We start from the raw sequence: 18,392 nt of genomic DNA on the forward strand, positions 1-18,392 counted from the left end.
AAAAAAACAACATGTGTACATTTGATGAAACCAAATGGAATGTTTTATTGCAGTTAAATAAATAAAACATAAAGGGCATACTCGTAAAGTAATGACATAACAAAATGCTTTTCAAAATCATACATAAATCCTATATAAAATTACCTGAATAATACATATTTTTAATTCCGACAAAACTTAACAATTATAAATTATTCTTTTACCCAACAAACATTCTACCTACACTCTATCAATAGACCGTTCACTACAGCACCATGTGTTTTATGTCACGAGATTTGTGACATGTCCAACATGTGGTCGCTGAACAGGACTTTCCCAAAGGTGGTGGCAAATTAGCTTAGCAACCCAAGTGTCATTAAGGTGTTGAAAGAACTATTTTCCTTCCACACCTCGAATAAACTAAAAATAACCATAATAAAGCCATTGCAGAAAATAACAACCCGATGTGCATATCATTAAAGAAAAGAAACAGGTTGACTATTTCTGTACTAGTATTCAACATGCCACATATTTGTGTACTTTCAGTTTGTATTTGATGCGTCGGCCAAACTAACTTTTTAACATCTGACTGTACAATAGACAACTATCTTTTAACAATGTCTGACGACGGGAAAGAGGGACTAGAGCACCCCATCGAGAGTGAAGGCACTCAACAACTCGGGACGAGGATTCGAAAACTAACACCAGCTGCAGATGAACTCTTCGAGCGAAAACGCAGTTTTTATTATGAAAAAATAAACAATTTCACCCAAGTTATTGATAGTATCTAGTCTGTTAGAGAACTTGATGAAACGAAGAAAAAAGAACTATTAGATCAATTTGAAAAATATTAGGAGCAATATATTAATATTTTTTCACACTTCCTCAGCACAACACGTTCAGAAAAAAGTATGCAAGAGTTGATGACTTTGCAAATCATGTACAATGAATATAGTTATAATGTTCATAAAGTGTGTCATAGTGAGCCTGACATTAACAATTGGTCTGTTATTTCCAGAATACCAAACATTCCTCTGTATCAAGAGCATTAAGTTTGTTGCAAATGCCAAAGCAGAACTGCTAAAAAGCTAGTCAACGATTGTTTCAAAAGAACAGGCACAGAAAATATATGTGATACATTATGATATATGAATACATGTCTGCTGCTCTATTTAACATTTCCATTTACAACTTCTCACTTAAATTGTTTTTCAGGAAATGGAAAGCCTTCAAGTCACCTCTGTTAAGGAGGCCTTGAAAATGCCTCAAGATGCCTACATGTAGATAACAATGGCAGTACAAGTGCTGCAAGTGGAAAGTGTCCAGTCATACACTAATGCTCAAAACACTAAGCAGTCATACTTTTCCTGCCTGGTTGGCGATTCTTCAGACTGTGCGTTGCTTAGGGTGTACCAGGTGCCTAAGATTATCCAGTTTCCAGCCGAAACAAGCCTTCTGTTGAGAGGAATTCTAAGAAAATCTTGAGCACCGCCATTCTGGTTTGTCTTACTACAGTAGTTTTTATTTTGCATAGTTTTTTGTCCAGGAACAACAAATATTCGTCCTTGTATGGATATTATTATGCCAGACAATGTTAAAGATGCAGCGCAGCAACTCCAAAAGAAATCAAGATCTCAACAAGACCCTTTAATGAGGCAATTGCTGGGACATCCCCTTCAACAGTAACAGGGAAAATAGTACAGGTATATAATTCAAATTGAAGATCACGTCACATTTTTGTACCATGTTGTTTTCCATGACTTTTGATAGCAATTCAAATACTCTTCAAGAGCATGTTAGTAATTTAAAACAAAAACATTGAAAGGTGAAAATGAACTGCTGCCAAGTGATTTATATAGTGCATGCATTAACCTTACATTCAAATAATTAATGGCCATTGATTTAGGATTCTAGAAAGTGAACGGTCAAATTAAGTATGTAAATGTGATTTATTTTCATTTTGGACCCAGTATAAAAAGGTACGTAATCATTGTTTTATTTAAATATATATTTCAATTCATGTACTATCCTAATACAATACAAATAATTATGTATTATTATCTAGTACTTTTAAGAGCACTTTTAGCGTTTAAATACAATTGTAAATGTGTGTCCTTATAGAATTTAATTGAAGGAATCATCATCATCATCATCATCATCATCATCATCATCATCAAATAGTTGGCTGTATTTATATAATGCTTATTGTTCTTTCAGATCTAAAAACAACATTTGTCAAGATGATATTCAATAGCCCTATTTTAAAAGATCTCTCAATTGTCATTGATGAAAATGGGAGGGGATTTTTCTTTTAAAGTATGGTGCACAGGAAGGATTGTGCAACGTTTCTAAAACAGACAAACCCGATATAAGTGATGTTGTAGGGCCAAAACTGCTGCAGCAAAAAGTTAAATTAACAATGTGAGTCACAATAAAACGAATGTCTGAAAACTTGCTAATCAGACTAAAATATAACGGGAAAAAAGAGAAGAATCTCGAAAAAAGACAGACTAGCGCCTTCATTTCCCGAGTTCAGAAATGAATGCTTGCCAAACCATATTAGTCCGAACCGGACTGCACAAAACTGAAAGTTTTAAAATCTAAAAAGTTAACACCTTAAGTATTTAGATATGATGATATAAGGCAGTTTCCGATACTGTCACTGAATGCAAAGTCGTTTGAGGATTACAGAAACCCACAGCTTTGGATGCCACCAATAAGTGCCATTGAAAACATGTCTAAGAATGACCGATGTCTCTTGGATTACTATTTGACTGCTGGTGGCCATTTAAAACAAATGCCAAATTTTCTACTTTCTGGCAGTCTGGTTCAAACCGATACAGGAGTCAGATAATTTGATCTTGGTCCAGACACGCACGTGATCACCACGCAGATCCTGAAGTGCTAGCTCTTAGACTGAAGAAAGGTGGCAAAAGGAGACAGGATAAAGCACCACAGAGAGGAAGTAGGCGAAAACTCAGACCACAGGCTTCTTCAACGCCTAGGTATTCAGTTTTAAAATCATATAAATAATACCTTTATGATAACACGTATATGCAAAGAAAATAAGGCAGTTTGCCTTACGAACTACCTCATTTCTTAGCTGAATTCATTTCATTAACATAGTAAATTGGCATTCGCGTGAACTTTTTATTCAGACTTTGAGAATCATGAGCGGCAGACATATATGTCAGACATATATGTCAGACATATATGTATAAACACCCATTGACAACGAATTGCCGATTAAAATAAAATTTGCGCACACCAAATCTACCAGAATGTACGTTGGATGTAGGATGTAGGTTTAGAAATTATAAATATGTAATAAACAATCATTGTATTGAGTTCCGTGCAATTCTTACTACACATTATATGCATATAATATTCATTTTAATTTCGGTTGCTTTGAATATTGTCACCCAGGTAGCTGCAGTGGTTTGCCACGACATCTCGAAGAGGGAAAACGGACGGACATCCTGCTGACAATAGTGTGATATCAGAATTAACATGTTAACATGACACTGAATATACACTAGTTTGTAGCATTTAAAAGTAACATAATGTATTAACAGTAGTTTAACAACAATATATCATTTACATATTATAATGACGCAAATGTATATTCGTTTCAACAAACTTAAAGTAAAGGTACTTATTCAGACTTGAATAAGACATATCTAATTGAAAATTTATCTCATGAAAAAGTGATTTAGAAAAAAAATTGGCTTCGTGATTGAAGCAGCATATATTTCAGCTTACTGAGTTAAAATATGTACAGTAAAACAATTTAACGAACTGTTTTGCAATACGATTTACAAAATTTAACAAGAGCTGTCGTAAGACTACGCCGCGTTGACTTAGAAGTGAATACAATAACGATGTAAGATGTGCCTGTCAAAAGCAATAAAACAATCAAATTGAAAAGTGAACAAGAATCGCAATGTGCAAAACCAGGTTTTTAATGATTGGCAGAAGAGATTTAGTTTCGACTCTTTCTTCTATTTTTTGTAACAGTGATCTTGATCCTAAGGGCCCCAATCCCATGGACGACCTCCATAAACTCTTCCTACATATCAAGTTTGGTCACAGTATGTCAACCATAACTAAAACAATAATCCATTTTTAGTGACAGTGACCTTGACCACAAGGGGCCAAAAGGCAATCCATGAAAGCTCTGCATAAACTTGTCCTATATACCAAGTTTGGTCACACTATGTCAACCCTTACTTGAGTTATTCAGTACTTACCATATTTCTATTTTGACCTTGACCTAAACCATAACTCTCGGGGCCCAAAACACAATCTCAGGAAAGGTCTCTATAAACTCTTCCTATATATCAAATTTGGTAACAATATGAAGACCCTAACTTAAGTTATTCAATACCAACCTTTTTCTATTAATAGTAACCTTGACCTTGATCCTAGGGGCCTCAAACACATTCCCATAAAAGGTCTCCATAAACTCTTTGTATATACCAAGTTTGGTCTCTTTATGTCAAACCCAGCTAAAATTATTCGATACATAAGACGACTTTGACGCTGCCCTAACACCAGCCCGTCCAAACAATGACGCAAGTCATTGAAATAACTTGTTTTCCATTTATGAAAATGTGGTTAAAAATATGCCTTTCAAAGCAAGTTAAAATAAAAAAAAAAAAAATAAACATTCAAGGGCAATAATTTGTATTTAGGGCTAAAATGGAGTTATGTTACTTGTTGTAAGATGGTCGTCAATAATATTGCGAAGTAGTAAGTGCATTGACTGAAAGGCATAGAAGTTTTTTTTTATTAAAATCCCAACTTGCCCTAAAACTTGGTCAATCAGGGGCCATTACTTGTATTAAGGATAATAGAGAGTTATGTAACCTCATTGTGTGATGGTCCTGAGCAACAGTGTGAAGTATAAAGACAATTAAATGAAGGGTATATAAGTAATCAATAAATATCCCAACCTGCCTTAAAACTTTAACCTAAGTTCCATATTCAATCAGGGGTCATAATTTGTATAAAATATAAAATGAAGTTATCTAACCTCATTATGTGATGGCCCTGAACGACTGCGTGAAGTATTAAGTCAATTGAACGAAGGGTATTGGACTTATAAGGGAAAATCTCAACTTGCCCTAAAACTTTAACCTGCCCTAAAACTTGAACCTCAATCATAGGCCTTAACTTGTATTAAGGATATTATGGAGTTATGTAACCTCATTGTGTGATGGTCCTGTACAACTGTGTGAAGTATTAAGTCAATTGAACAAAGGGTATAGAAGTTATTAATAAATATCCCAACCTGCCCTAAAACTTTAACCTAAGTTCCATAGTCAATCAGGGGCCATAATTTGTATAAAGGATAATATAGAGTTAACTAACCTCATTATGTGATTGCCCTGAACAACTGTGTGAAGTATTAGGTCAATTGAATGAAGGGTATTGGACTTATAAGTGAAAATCCCAACTTGTCGACGTTGTGGCGAGTAGTATAGCCCTCTTTATTCTTACAAAGGTCGAGCTTATAAAAATGTGTCTGCTGGACTGATTACGGTCTGTTCTTACAAGTTAATCAAATAACTTAAAACTAATGCTGAAAGTTAAACATTTTGAGTGAGTCTCTTTTATAATAAAATGTATCATGAAAGATTGTATGCATGTTAATGTTCTTTTTCTTTCAATATTACCACATATGTTCAATTAAATGTTGCTATAACCAAGAAACTAATTCATTGGATGTTGATCAGTATATTGCTGTAAATTGTGTTCATACATATAACATTTACACTAATTAAAAATGCATCAAATAGCTATGTGATTTTTTGTAGACCCAGTTTGCCTTTCTAATTTAACTCTGAAATGTAAATTGGACATGCATTCACTGAAATGTAAATTGGACATGCATTCATGTATCAGCATTCCTTATTTTAGAGAGGCCAATTTAACCCATAGATTTATGGCCTCCAAGGGTGAACATTTCTTCACAAGTCAATTGAATGTAGGGTATTGGACTTATAAGTGAAAATCCCAACTTGCCCTAAAACTTTAAACGGACGCCGACCCCGATGCCGACGCGAGTAGTATAGCCCACCTATTCTTCGAATAGTCGAGCTAAAAACTGAAGTACCTTCTTCAAATAAACAATAATTGTTGTTTTTTTCAGTACAATGTTGATTTGTTAGTGATTTATGCTCTAGTCCATGCTCATATTTTTTTAACTGTTTATGACCACTCTTAAAAATGTCAATTCATTTGTTGTTGTTTTTTTCCATTTATATATATATATATATATATATATATATATATATATATATATATATATATATATATATATATATATATATATATATATATATATATATATACACACGTATATGAAACATTTATTTTTTGTTCTGTTGTTGTTATAACATCATGAACTTTTACATTATAATGCTAGTATTTTATTTTCTTATTGTTAATCTAAATTTTATGCCATCTTTTATAGCCTAGCATTTTTTAAGTTGTTAGTTCTATTGTAATGGTGAATTTCAAACAAGTATTACATTATTTTATACTATATAAGAATATAGTTGTCTTCAATCTTAATTGCTTCATGTAAGCTTCTTATGATGTATTGTTGCATTTATTTATTTAAAAAATAAATGAGCAATTGCTCTGTCACGTGTACATATATGTATATATATGTGTGATATTATTATGCTGATTTAAGTTCTTCATCCATTTGGAAGGCTAAAAGATACGACAGCAATAAACAAGAGCCGTCGTAAGACAGCGCGCTCGACTACGCCGCTTTGATTTAGAATACAATAACGATGAAATAATACCAAGTTTGGTCTCTTTATGTCAAACCCAACTAAAATTATTCGATACATAAGGTGACTTTGATGCTGCCCTCCCACAAGCCCGCCCAAACAAAGACGCAAGTCATTCAAATAACTTGATTTCCCGTTATGAAAATGTGGTTAAGAATATACAAATATGCCTTTCAAAGGAAATTTAAAAAAAATAAAAATAAAAAAAATCAAGGGCCATAATTTGTATTAAGGCTTAAAACGGAGTTACGTTTCTTGTAGTAAGATGGTCATAAATAACTTTGAATTTAATTAAGTGAATTTAATGAACGGTATAGAAGTTTTTTTATTAAAATCCCAACTTGCCCTTAACTTTTACTTGCCTAAAACTTTAACCTAAGTCAATCAGGGGCCATAACTTGTATTAAGGATATGGAGTTATGTAACCTCATTGTGTGATGGTCCTGAACAATTGTGTGAAGTATTAAGTCAATTGAATGAAGGGTATAGAAGTTATTAAACAATATCCCAACCCGCCCTAAAACTTTAACCTAAGTTCCATAGTCAATCTGGGGCCATAATTTGTATAAAAGATAATATGGAGTTATCTAACCTCATTATGTGATGGCTCTGAACATCTGTGTGAAGTATTCAGTCAATTGAATGAATTGTATTGGAGTTTTAAGTGAAAATCCCAACTTGCCCTAAAACTTTAACCTAAGTCAATCAGGGGCCATAACTTGTATTTAGGATAATATGGAGTTATGTAACCTCATTGTGTGATGGTCCTGAACAACTGTGTGAAGTATTAAGTCAATTAAACAAAGGATATAGAAGTTATTAATAAATATTCCAACTTGCCCTAAAACTTTAACCTAAGTTCCATAGTCAATCAGGGGCCATAATCTGTGTAAAGAATAATATGGAGTTATCTTACCTCATCATGTGATGGCCCTGAACAACTGTGTGAAGTATGAAGTCAATTAAATGTAGGGTATTGGACTTATAAGTGAAAATCCCAACTTGCCCTAAAACTTTAACCGGACGCCGACGCCGACGCTGGGGCGAGTAGTATAGCCCACCTATTCTTTGAATAGTCGAGCTAAAAAACCGTTTGTAAAAACACTATACTAATTCCTTACATTATCTAAAACAAAAATATCATGCTTTTGAAATATTTCATTTTCTTAAATACTTATTTATTAAAACAATGAGGCCATTATTAATGGATTTTAATAGGTCATAATATAGCATTTTCACCATTGTCCTTTATAATGTCCACTGAATCAGAAAACGAGATTGTATTAGGAAAAAATAAACAAACAGGAAAACGCAGATTTCAGCGAGAAAAGGCATGGAAGATAATTCCAGAACAAACCAAAACCAAGTAGATTAAAACTGGAATAAAAGAGAGACGCGATAAAACACAGAGAGATGTACATCAATAACTAATGAATAGAATCAAACTCTTCCAAAATAAGAGACTCAAAAAGACAAGTGATTCAAGCACCTTGGAAAGAGCAATGCGTATAAGTAAAAATATACATACAGTGTAAGCAATTGTACGATGGTCACACATATCACGACTGGATAATTTGCTTGCAAGCAACGACCTTAAGCGAGTTAACGTACGTGGAGATGGAAACTGCTTTTTCAGTGCACTCAGAGAGAGAGTGGAAATAAATTAATTACTGATTATGATGTATCAGAAACATATACAAATCTGTGTAACTTTATGTCGGAAAACAGCATTATATTTCATTCTGTTTAAGCAAAATCACAAATCAAGTGAAAAGTTAAAAACCAGTGGGCAATTGAATTTCAGCGTAGGTGATATTTTGCCTTTGGCAAATTACTACAAATGTGCTGTTCGTATATTCTCCAATTCATTATCTACACCAGTTATTGGCCGGAAATCGCATTTGAAAAGGTATACATGGCAATAAGAGAACAGCACTATGCAACAAAACAATATGCACATGATATTGCCGTAGATAGGGTGGGCAATACTTTGGGGAAGGAGGCACACGATGACATGTCAACAGAATCACCAACATTGCCTGATCATATTGAAGATGACTACATCAAACAGCACCACATAAACTTGCAGCTTATCAAAGTCCAAAGAAAACAGTTTCAAGCCATAAAAAAGAAAAGAAATCCTGAACAGTGGAAACAAAACATACAGATAAAAAGGAAATACGGGTAGTGAATATATTTCATCAGGTAGTAAATTTGTACAGACTGATACAGGTAAACAGACAGGAAGAAACATAAATGCAGCGTCTACGAACGGACGTTCATCAAAGCCATTTGCTGGACGTAAGCGGAGACAAGCTGATACATGCAGCGGAATGGACCACAACGGCACCCATAGAGGAACACTATAAATCAATACGTCCCGTGGGAAGATTGGAACATCCATGTTGTGAGGTTACGACCAGTGTGATAGACAGATTGGAAAGATTGGAACTTCTTTATTGTAATGTCGACGCTTACGACCTGTATGACGCAGACAGGTTGGGGAAATTGAAGCGTTTTTGTTGTTATGTCGATGCTAAAGACCGGTGTGGCAGACAGGTTAGTGAAATTGGAACGTCTTTGTTGTGATGTCGATGCTAAAGACCGGTGTGACAGACAGGTTAGGGAGATTGGAACGTCTTTGTTGTGATGTCGATGCTAAAGACCGGTGTGGCAGACAGGTTAGGGAGATTGGAACGTCTTTGTTGTGATGTCGATGCTAAAGACCGGTGTGACAGACAGGTTAGGGAGATTGGAACGTCTTTGTTGTGATGTCGATGCTAAAGACCGGTGTGGCAGACAGGTTAGGGAGATTGGAGCGTCCTTGTTGTGATGTCGATGCTAAAGACCGGTGTGACAGACTGGTTAGGAAGATTCGAAAGATTTAGTCCTTCCTTAACCAGCACTACAAAGTCAACAGTTTAATTTTTACAGTGCATGTGTTTTTTATTATTATTTACATCAATGAAAAAGATAATAATAAATATTATAAATCTAGTTTGTTAAACTTTCAGTATCGGATCGAACAAAACCAATGCAGGTTATCAAGTACCCCAAAATATGCAGTTATCCTTGTGCGCAACAGTATGACATACCATCAGATGTCTGGGGTGCAACACTGGATAACGTGGAAATACTGAAAGTCAAGGGATCCGGCATCCATGGCATTGAACATATTAAAAGCAATGATAAAGAAACAAATAAGTTCTAAAACAGTATGTTTCGGAGTATAAGCTGGACACTTTTGCTCCTCAAATCATTCATTTTTGAGAACCCTGTCTTGCCATAGCCATTTGTCTAGATTATTGCTACTTTTTAACTTGTTACAATTGTTTAAAAGTATACTTTGAATATTTCCAAGTGTCGTTTATCTCTTTGCTTTATACTACTTCTGAAATAATCGGAATTATTTCTAAATATTTCTGTTAATTTTTAGTTTTAATAATTGTTAAAATATTCTGGCTGTTTGACACTCTTATTCAAAATCAATACATACACATGTATAACAAACATAAATTTTGAGTGATAAACCTTAAACTACTTACTAAATAATGCATTTAAGGAAAATATTAATTACTGATGACAAGATTGTAGCAGTGTTTTTAATAGCAGAAAACGCCAAAATATTAAATTATTGGTGAATGCTAAAGGATTTACTGCGATATACTATCGTTCCATAAGGTAGAAATACCGTGTTTTCTGCATCTTTCTTTCAAATTAAACGCGGTATCCATAATTAAAACCATTGTTTTCGACATTTATCCATCTGTTTTGGTATATTAAAACAATAATATTAATCGTGGTAAATCTTTTTTGGGAGTAAGAGTGCATCTTAAATATAATATAACATTTTGACTACTCAAATCACTGTTTTCAAAAACAACTGGAACATAACACCCACTTTAAACGTAAAACCTTCACGGAAGCCCAGACTTGCTGACTGAGCCAATGACAACTGTGTATAAGAGCCCAAATGAAAATTGTATAATCACACAAACCTTGAAATTAAAGTAAAGCCTGTTCTGAAGCGCAAACTAAAGAGAGCGAACTACTCTCCTTAAAGGAGCACCAGGATCTGCTTTCTTACAGGACACGCCATCATATACAGGTTGCGTGAGCGGGAATGATCAAGGAGAACAGCTGCAACTTGTAACATGTCCATCCTCGATATGAGACAATTCAGGGTTGGCAGTATTATATTTGTGTTTTATCTTGTAATTTTTAGGACTAGGGCTATTTTATTTCACTTTAATAAAAAAATGATTTATTTCTTGTTTCAAGACGTTTTCTTAGATCTTTTGGTAGGAATCATTGTTATAAAGGAGTTTCATTGTCAAGTCTGCTGACAAGGCTGAAGATCAGCAAGACATCATTCACTTGACTTATTGACCACTACGAAGAGAGCAAAAAGAAGGCACAAGTGGCTAGGGCAGCAGCAGGGGAGAAGTGTATTGAATATGAATGGAAGATGTGAATGTGAGCAATGAATATTTTGTAGAACCAAAAAAATAGATATTGTCTTGTTAAATACTAATTATGCGATTGAAATTATGTGTTTTGCTTTAAAATGTAGTGTTTATACACTGACTATTTGTTGTTGGCATGCTTATTTAAACAAGAAGTAGCACTTAAAAAGGGGTACCACAATATTAGTAGGCTGCAAACGGGCAACCCCATCTCGATGTTGCATCAGGAAGTAAGTCTTTTCTCGGGTTGGTATCCGACAAGGTCATGGCATATGGTAGAATTGCTGACTCGGATGCTGCCCCCATGGATAGCCTTTCGTAGCCTTTGATGGTGTAGAGTAAAGGGGCATCAACGCCGAAAGCAGAGTAGGAAGTTTATGATTTTGCAAGTATTAGCAAAACCGCTGATAGCCAGCGATGATCTAACGCCAAACACGCGTTACTGCTGGCCAAGGGCAGGAGGGCTTGTAGGTTTAATTTATATTACAATTATGATGATTTTATGCAATACCCATGATAGCATGTTTTACATGAGAGTAAAAATATTGATAATGGATACATACTACAGGATTATATATAAATATTTAACACTATTAAATATATTTAAACATTTAACATGTAAAGATCCAATAGATTTCAAGTAGGAGTTCATGTGTTTAGGGGTAAGAGACAGCACAACTTCCTGCCAACAGGGGCCATAAAGGAATGTGGGTTGTATGGGGTAAGTACTTGTTGTAAGGCATTATTGTATGGATGATCTGCGTAAGCATATGGAAGCGAATTCATCGCACCACATTCTTAATACCGTGCTGAATTATGGGAAAGGGCCATGTGTAAGAGGCACTTGGCCATAAGGACATGAACTGAGGTTAAGCAATACCTGGTTGGTTGCAAAACGACCAATCAAAATCATGTCAAGTTAAGAAAAACAACCGTGTAGTTGACAAGCTGCAGGAGATCTCCTGATACTAGTATTAACTTTATGTTTCAGAAGGCAATTTGGTATGGAGTCTGGTGTGAGAAAATATTTTGCTATATATGTACATTGAAGTATTCAATACAAAGCTTCAAGAAACAACCCTATGTATACTTCATAAGTCCTACACAAAACTGCTCAATCATTGGTATACAACACTGCTGACTCGTATACATTTCTGAAATCAAGAGTTTAAACTATTCACACTTCTGTATATGAATTTGATAAATGACATTATATGACGAATTAGTGCTGTCTAACACTTAAACAATGTATTATCTTAACCAGTGACTGTCATAGCATAATTTCTTGGTAAGGGGTGTACTGTAGCCAACGGCCTAATGAGAATGATCTTCAAATCTTTAGTATAGCTATTCATGTGATAAAAATAATAATTACCCTACATGTTCCAATCAAATCACAAAGGTGGTAAATAAGATTCTGTGTGACCTTAAACAAAGTGTTCAATACAAATATAGTTAACAAAACCCAATAAATGGTGAAATTGAAACTTCCTTTCAAAGACATACACATTGATTTTTCATTTTGTGTGAATTGGGCCAAGGGCCCAAGCAATGAAATGCTTAGATATGTTTATTTAACATTTATTGTATATCAAACAAAGAATTAGAGCAAAATTTTAAGAGAATAAAACTTCTATCTTAACATGTTTGTACTACTTGACTTGTTGTTATTTAATAAGTGTTGTTCTCTTTTTGGATAAAAAATTATAGTCAATTTTAGTACAAAAATATACTTTTTGGGTTGTGAATAAAGAAAAAAAAATGTTGAAAAAAACACTGATGAATATTAAGCACCATATTTTGCATCATGTTAAATAATTTATTTACACCACCAAAAATCCTTCTGCTTATAAAACTCAGAAACTATTTCATTACATCAAACATTCAATCCAAAGAAGTCAGAAGAGTGCAATTGATCGCCCACAAGAGCAGTGTGCAATGAACTCATAGTAATCTGCAGCTGAATCCCTATTACCGAGACATTAGGTAACGATATGCCTCTGCATTATACCACAATTTCAATCATAATTCAATTGTGTACTTTTCACAAAGATATGTTTTATGTCATCAAAAAAATACAGACTAGCATTGTGTAACAAAACCTGAACAAATGTATCACCCATATACCTGTATATGCAGTCATTTACATAATAGTAAATCATATAAAAAACTTTTTAAAGGACACAAAAAAGGGAATAGTTTTGTTATGGATTTTCTTGAACACTAAGTGTTGTCATTTCCTCTGGAGGAGGAATAACTATCTCGAAGGTCTGAGATCTTGAGCCTGTCTTAATGTAAACTTTGAGTAGACAATAAATGACTATAAACAGTGAAAAACAAAGGAAACTTTCTACCAATAAAACGTAAAGGAAAGATATAGGCGCAATGTTTTTCATTAAATATCCGACGAATAGCGGGTTCAAGAGCGTCCCTGTGGAGGCTGATATGAGAAACATTGAGGATATCTTTCCTGTCACTTCGAGAATACTTTCTTCGGTCCAAGTAAATATACATGGGAAAATTACAGACATAAAAAATCCAGGTGCCGGTATAAACACCCAGACAGCTGGTTCAGTCATGGTTATAGATGCTATGAACAAGCCGATGAATGCCAGAATCAGGCATATCAAATACCCACAAAGTAATTGTACTGGTCTTAAAAACCTAATCAAAATAATTCCTGTAAATCTACCTACAGTAAAAGCGCCCCAGTAAAGGCTGGTAGCATAGCTGCTTGTACTTTTATCCCACTGTAAATAGTCTACACAAAAGGTGGCTAGAAAACCTGCAAATGTGTCCTCAACAGCGCAATAAGACATCATACATGCACACAAAAGAATGCACAATGCAATCTTTAATCCCACCGGTAATTTCGCAGGACGCTTATGGTCAATTTTCTTGGCCGCCATCTTGTGACTGATGCCGCAGCAGCAGATTCGGAAGTACATGTAGAAGAATGGTAGAGCGCCAGTGAGGATAACAGCAAGGCTTATCAGAAAGGCAGAGTGGATGTTGGTCTCTCCATACACTGTCACTAGCTCTGTAATTGATACATAGTTATGAGAACTGCAAATGTGTACAGTTTCATTGCACATCATCTATGACATCAACTTCAGGGATATGATTGACCTGGTAGGCATTTCAGGGAAGGGTTTTTGGGCCGCTAAAGGCTGACGCCACTTGATTGTTTTTTCCATTCTGTTACAAAATACATAAAGTGTGTATTGTTTTGGCTTCTCAGTATCAAAAGCCATTTGATTGGACTAGATGAAAGGCTTGAACCAATAAGAAGATGTGTAGCATTGGCTCTAGATGTAACCCAGGCAGTAACGGGTAAAAAGCTCAGAGACTTGTACCCCCCCCCACCCCATTTTTTTCCAGATTCACGGGTTTCATAAAAATGGACCCTGGAGCAATCAGATCCACGGACAAATCACATCCCTGAACACTTTTTCGTGAAACGAAGCTATGCAATCAAAAATGACTGTTCTTATAGGTTAAAATGAAAAAAGTATGGAAGAGAATGACCACATGAACTGTGTTACCTTTAAATCAGCAAAAATTGCTATAGATCCCAAGAGCACAGCAGAATTAACATAAATGATTGTATATTATTCTTTCAGTAGAAAAATTCATCTAATTTAAAATTAGAATGTTTTCCACTGTGGGCAAATTGTACAAGAGCATTGACACTAACAAAACCAACATCAAGGTTGTAACACTGACTGTTTTCTTCGACAAAAGATGTTAACCTGAAGTATTGCCATTGGTGACATTTTCCAGTATCTTTTCCGAGAGAAATGGCTCTATCACAAGTGGCGCGACGATACCACCAGCCCCAAACGATGCGTGCATCGCCTGCATGTAAGGCCGACCTTCCTCATCCCATATAGAGACCATGTCAGCATTGGCACCTGGTAGAAGAAATAAGAATTATGTTGTCAGTGGAAATATTTTCAGGATGAGCATTATCTGAAAACTTAAAAAGAAGAGGCCAAAAAGGGCCTATGCTCTACTGGCATGGCTCTTGTGATCATTTTCAATCCAGAGCATGTATATATGGGTAAAAGGCAACAAACATATAGTTCACGTTTTGTGTTTGGATTACCTGAAAACGTTGCACGTTCAACATCTGAGGACAGAATGTGTTGTAAGCAGATTAGTTGCATTAACTATTGTATTTTAATATATGCCAAGTAAAGGTCATCTGACGAAAAAAATGCATTCAAAACTGTATTCATTGTCAAAATTTCTGTAGCTCTAAAAATAAAAAAGTTGGTCAAAAGTCAAAGTTAAGGTCATCCGAGGACCACATTGATGTTAATTTGCAAATCTGTACACATGTTCAAAATATCATTGCTGCAGCTTTAAACAAGAGCTGTCACAATATGTGACAAATGCCCCCGAATGTGACATTGACCTATGAACAAGGTCAGTACATGAAAAGTTGATCTTGCCTTTACATGTCAAATATATATGGCAAGTTATTTTAAATTGCCTCTGAACATAAAACATACTACCCATATTTGACAACCTATTCTCTTATGACCTTATATTCAGCATTCCATTGTGAATAAACACTAAGTGTGATCTTGACCTTAGAGATAGGAACATGGGTCTTGCATGTGACGCATCGTCTTTGTATGTGGAACACATGTGGCAAGTTATTTTAAAATCTGTCCATACAAGGGAAAATTACAGCCCAGACACGAGTTATTGAGCTGGACACACGGACAGACGGACGGTGCGATTTTAATATGCCCACCTTCGGGGGCATAAAAATGGTATATTCTGATAATCATACAGGTTATTCATACATAATTTCTAAAATTCTTGAAGAAGTAAATATAACATATTCTATAGAACAACAAAAATAGTGAGATTAGCCTAATCCTGTTATAAGGGACTTAAAAGTTTCGAGAAATTTGTGCCTGATCTTTTTTCAGCAGTCATATATTTTTATATCAGTGGCTTGCAGATACTTACCATTAAAATCTTCTCATTCCGAGACAAAAATAAAAAGTTGTCAAGCGGTAAATCTGTGAGAGTGCAGCTTTAAAACTTTTGTATGCCAAATGAGAAGCCATTGCAACAAAATGTTTGAAATTAACCTGTCTTTTATCTTGAAAAGCACAGTCTACCTTAGAATATCGAACTACACTTTTAGTATAGAATTTACCAGTATCAAGGCCCCCTCCTCCGAGGCCTGACAGGAATCGTAGTGCAAGCATGAGTGGGTATGATCTACACCACGGCTGGAACCCAGTGAACACCGCCATTGTGACGCAGGAAACCCCTATGATCAGCAGCTTGTTAAAGCGGTCAAATAGGATCCCTGAAACATGGAAATATGGTCCCATTACAACTAACATCTCTTTCTTTAAAGGATTTCTTACAACATGAGCATTGCAAACAGATGCTACAATCCTAGAGAGCATTTCTGGAATGTTGGGTCAGTCATTGTCAGAGACATAATAGATTATACAGCAAACTTTTAACAAACAAACATGTAGGCACAATGGTATTGATTCCCAAAACACATTAGATATTAGTTTTTTACACAATATATCATCCCTTTATTTTCATAACTATTATTGTATAAAAAGAATAGTGTCAATACTATGTGGCTTAAGTCCTCAAATGTATGCTGAAATAAAAACTGTAAAACCGTTTCACCAAAATAAAAATTGAAATGATTTCATCCATAAATGTTCAAAAGAAAATTTTCTCCAAACACCGCTTTGTAATAATTTAAACAAGGGTCAGTAACTATGCTGTATCTGGGCTTCATCACATTTAACAGAATCTCTGGTGCACAACTTACCATTCTGATAAACCTTCATGACAGTAGCTCACACTATTATGGAGTTTCACATGAAAAAATAATGCATGCTATGGTTATTTCTTAAACATAAGTCAAGGGTCATCACTCTTGACTTACAAGATGCAGCTACACACAAACTACATACTGCTTAACATTCCTGAAATCATAGGGCTCCTTATCTTTTTGCTTCTAGGACATGCACTGGCAGACCTTAGATTTTTTATGAAGCTTTGGTAAAAGGTAAACATTATTGATTATTATATGTAGATTAAGAAGTTTACTTTCAAAAACATGTTAATGAAGGAGAAAAAACACATCCTTCAAAACCATCGTAAAAATTCACTGAAAAGTAAAATGAACATGCAAGCTTTCGATGATTTCGGCAACTAGATAAAATGAAAAACAATGAAGGAATATTAACTTAAATTTGATTGACCTCACATCCAAAGGCGAATGGCTGAAACCAATTTGTTGGGCTTTTGGGGCTGCTTTTTATAGGCTCCCAATAGGGGTCGAACGGAGCAATGCCCTCTCCTCAAGAAGCAAAAAAAGCATTTTTAGAAGTTACCCAAAACCACCAGTTAAGTTTTTAATCAGCACCTCTAACCCCATAAAAAATAAACCCTTTTTTGAGTCCATTGACAACCACAAGTCAGTGAACAAATCACATCCCTTGTAAAATACAAAAAATATAAAACAAAAAGAATGCATCAGAAAAAGGAAATTCAGTAGACAAAATAATAAATTGTTGAAGAAATGACGAAAAACTTTGTCTTTACAACAAAATTACTTACATGTAAAAGTTGGGCAGTCAACTTACAACATAAGAGATGTCCTTGTCTATAAGACAAGATGTTTTATTCACTTTTATAATAAAACCTTCAGTACTGCACAGCAGAACATATAGAATTGAGATCTGATACATCGCAGAGGCAATACACACAAATTGTGTACTGTACACTGATTTGAGGGGTAGGGGGTCACTTAAATAAGGCTGACACTTTTAAGCCCTCTTAAGAACGTAAAATTCTAGTTGCTAAATCTCATTTTGGGTATAAATGGCAGCTCAATGATATTGTTAGTACATTTATCACACAAATACTGCTTGTACATTTTATCGGTTCTCCATGGTACTTGTTTTTCATATAGCAGCGACAGTTTCACTGCTTTTAAAGAGAAAACACATGCTTTAAATATAAATATCACATTTGTGCCCACTGTATATCAAAATATTTAACTTGTTGCACATAATGATAATGCTTGGCAGAGTGATCAAAGTATCAATCAGTGGAACTTGTAGAACACTTTCAATTAACA

General features: G+C 34.9%; 1 protein-coding gene across 1 annotated transcript in view; it reads right to left on the minus strand.

The window, feature by feature from the left end:
- LOC128205894 (uncharacterized) overlaps positions 1–18,392 on the minus strand; it is a 60,829-nt gene that overhangs the window by 24,691 nt on the left and 17,746 nt on the right. The window contains exons 4-6 of the mRNA XM_052907946.1: positions 16,431–16,586; positions 15,004–15,165; positions 14,116–14,291 (exon numbers count right to left, since the gene is read on the minus strand). Coding sequence (XP_052763906.1) covers positions 14,116–14,291; positions 15,004–15,165; positions 16,431–16,586 — 494 coding nt within the window. The remainder of the gene's footprint in view (positions 1–14,115; positions 14,292–15,003; positions 15,166–16,430; positions 16,587–18,392) is intronic.

The sequence above is a fragment of the Mya arenaria genome, chromosome 10 (assembly GCF_026914265.1).
Source record: "Mya arenaria isolate MELC-2E11 chromosome 10, ASM2691426v1".
NCBI classification, from domain to species: Eukaryota; Metazoa; Mollusca; class Bivalvia; order Myida; family Myidae; genus Mya; species Mya arenaria.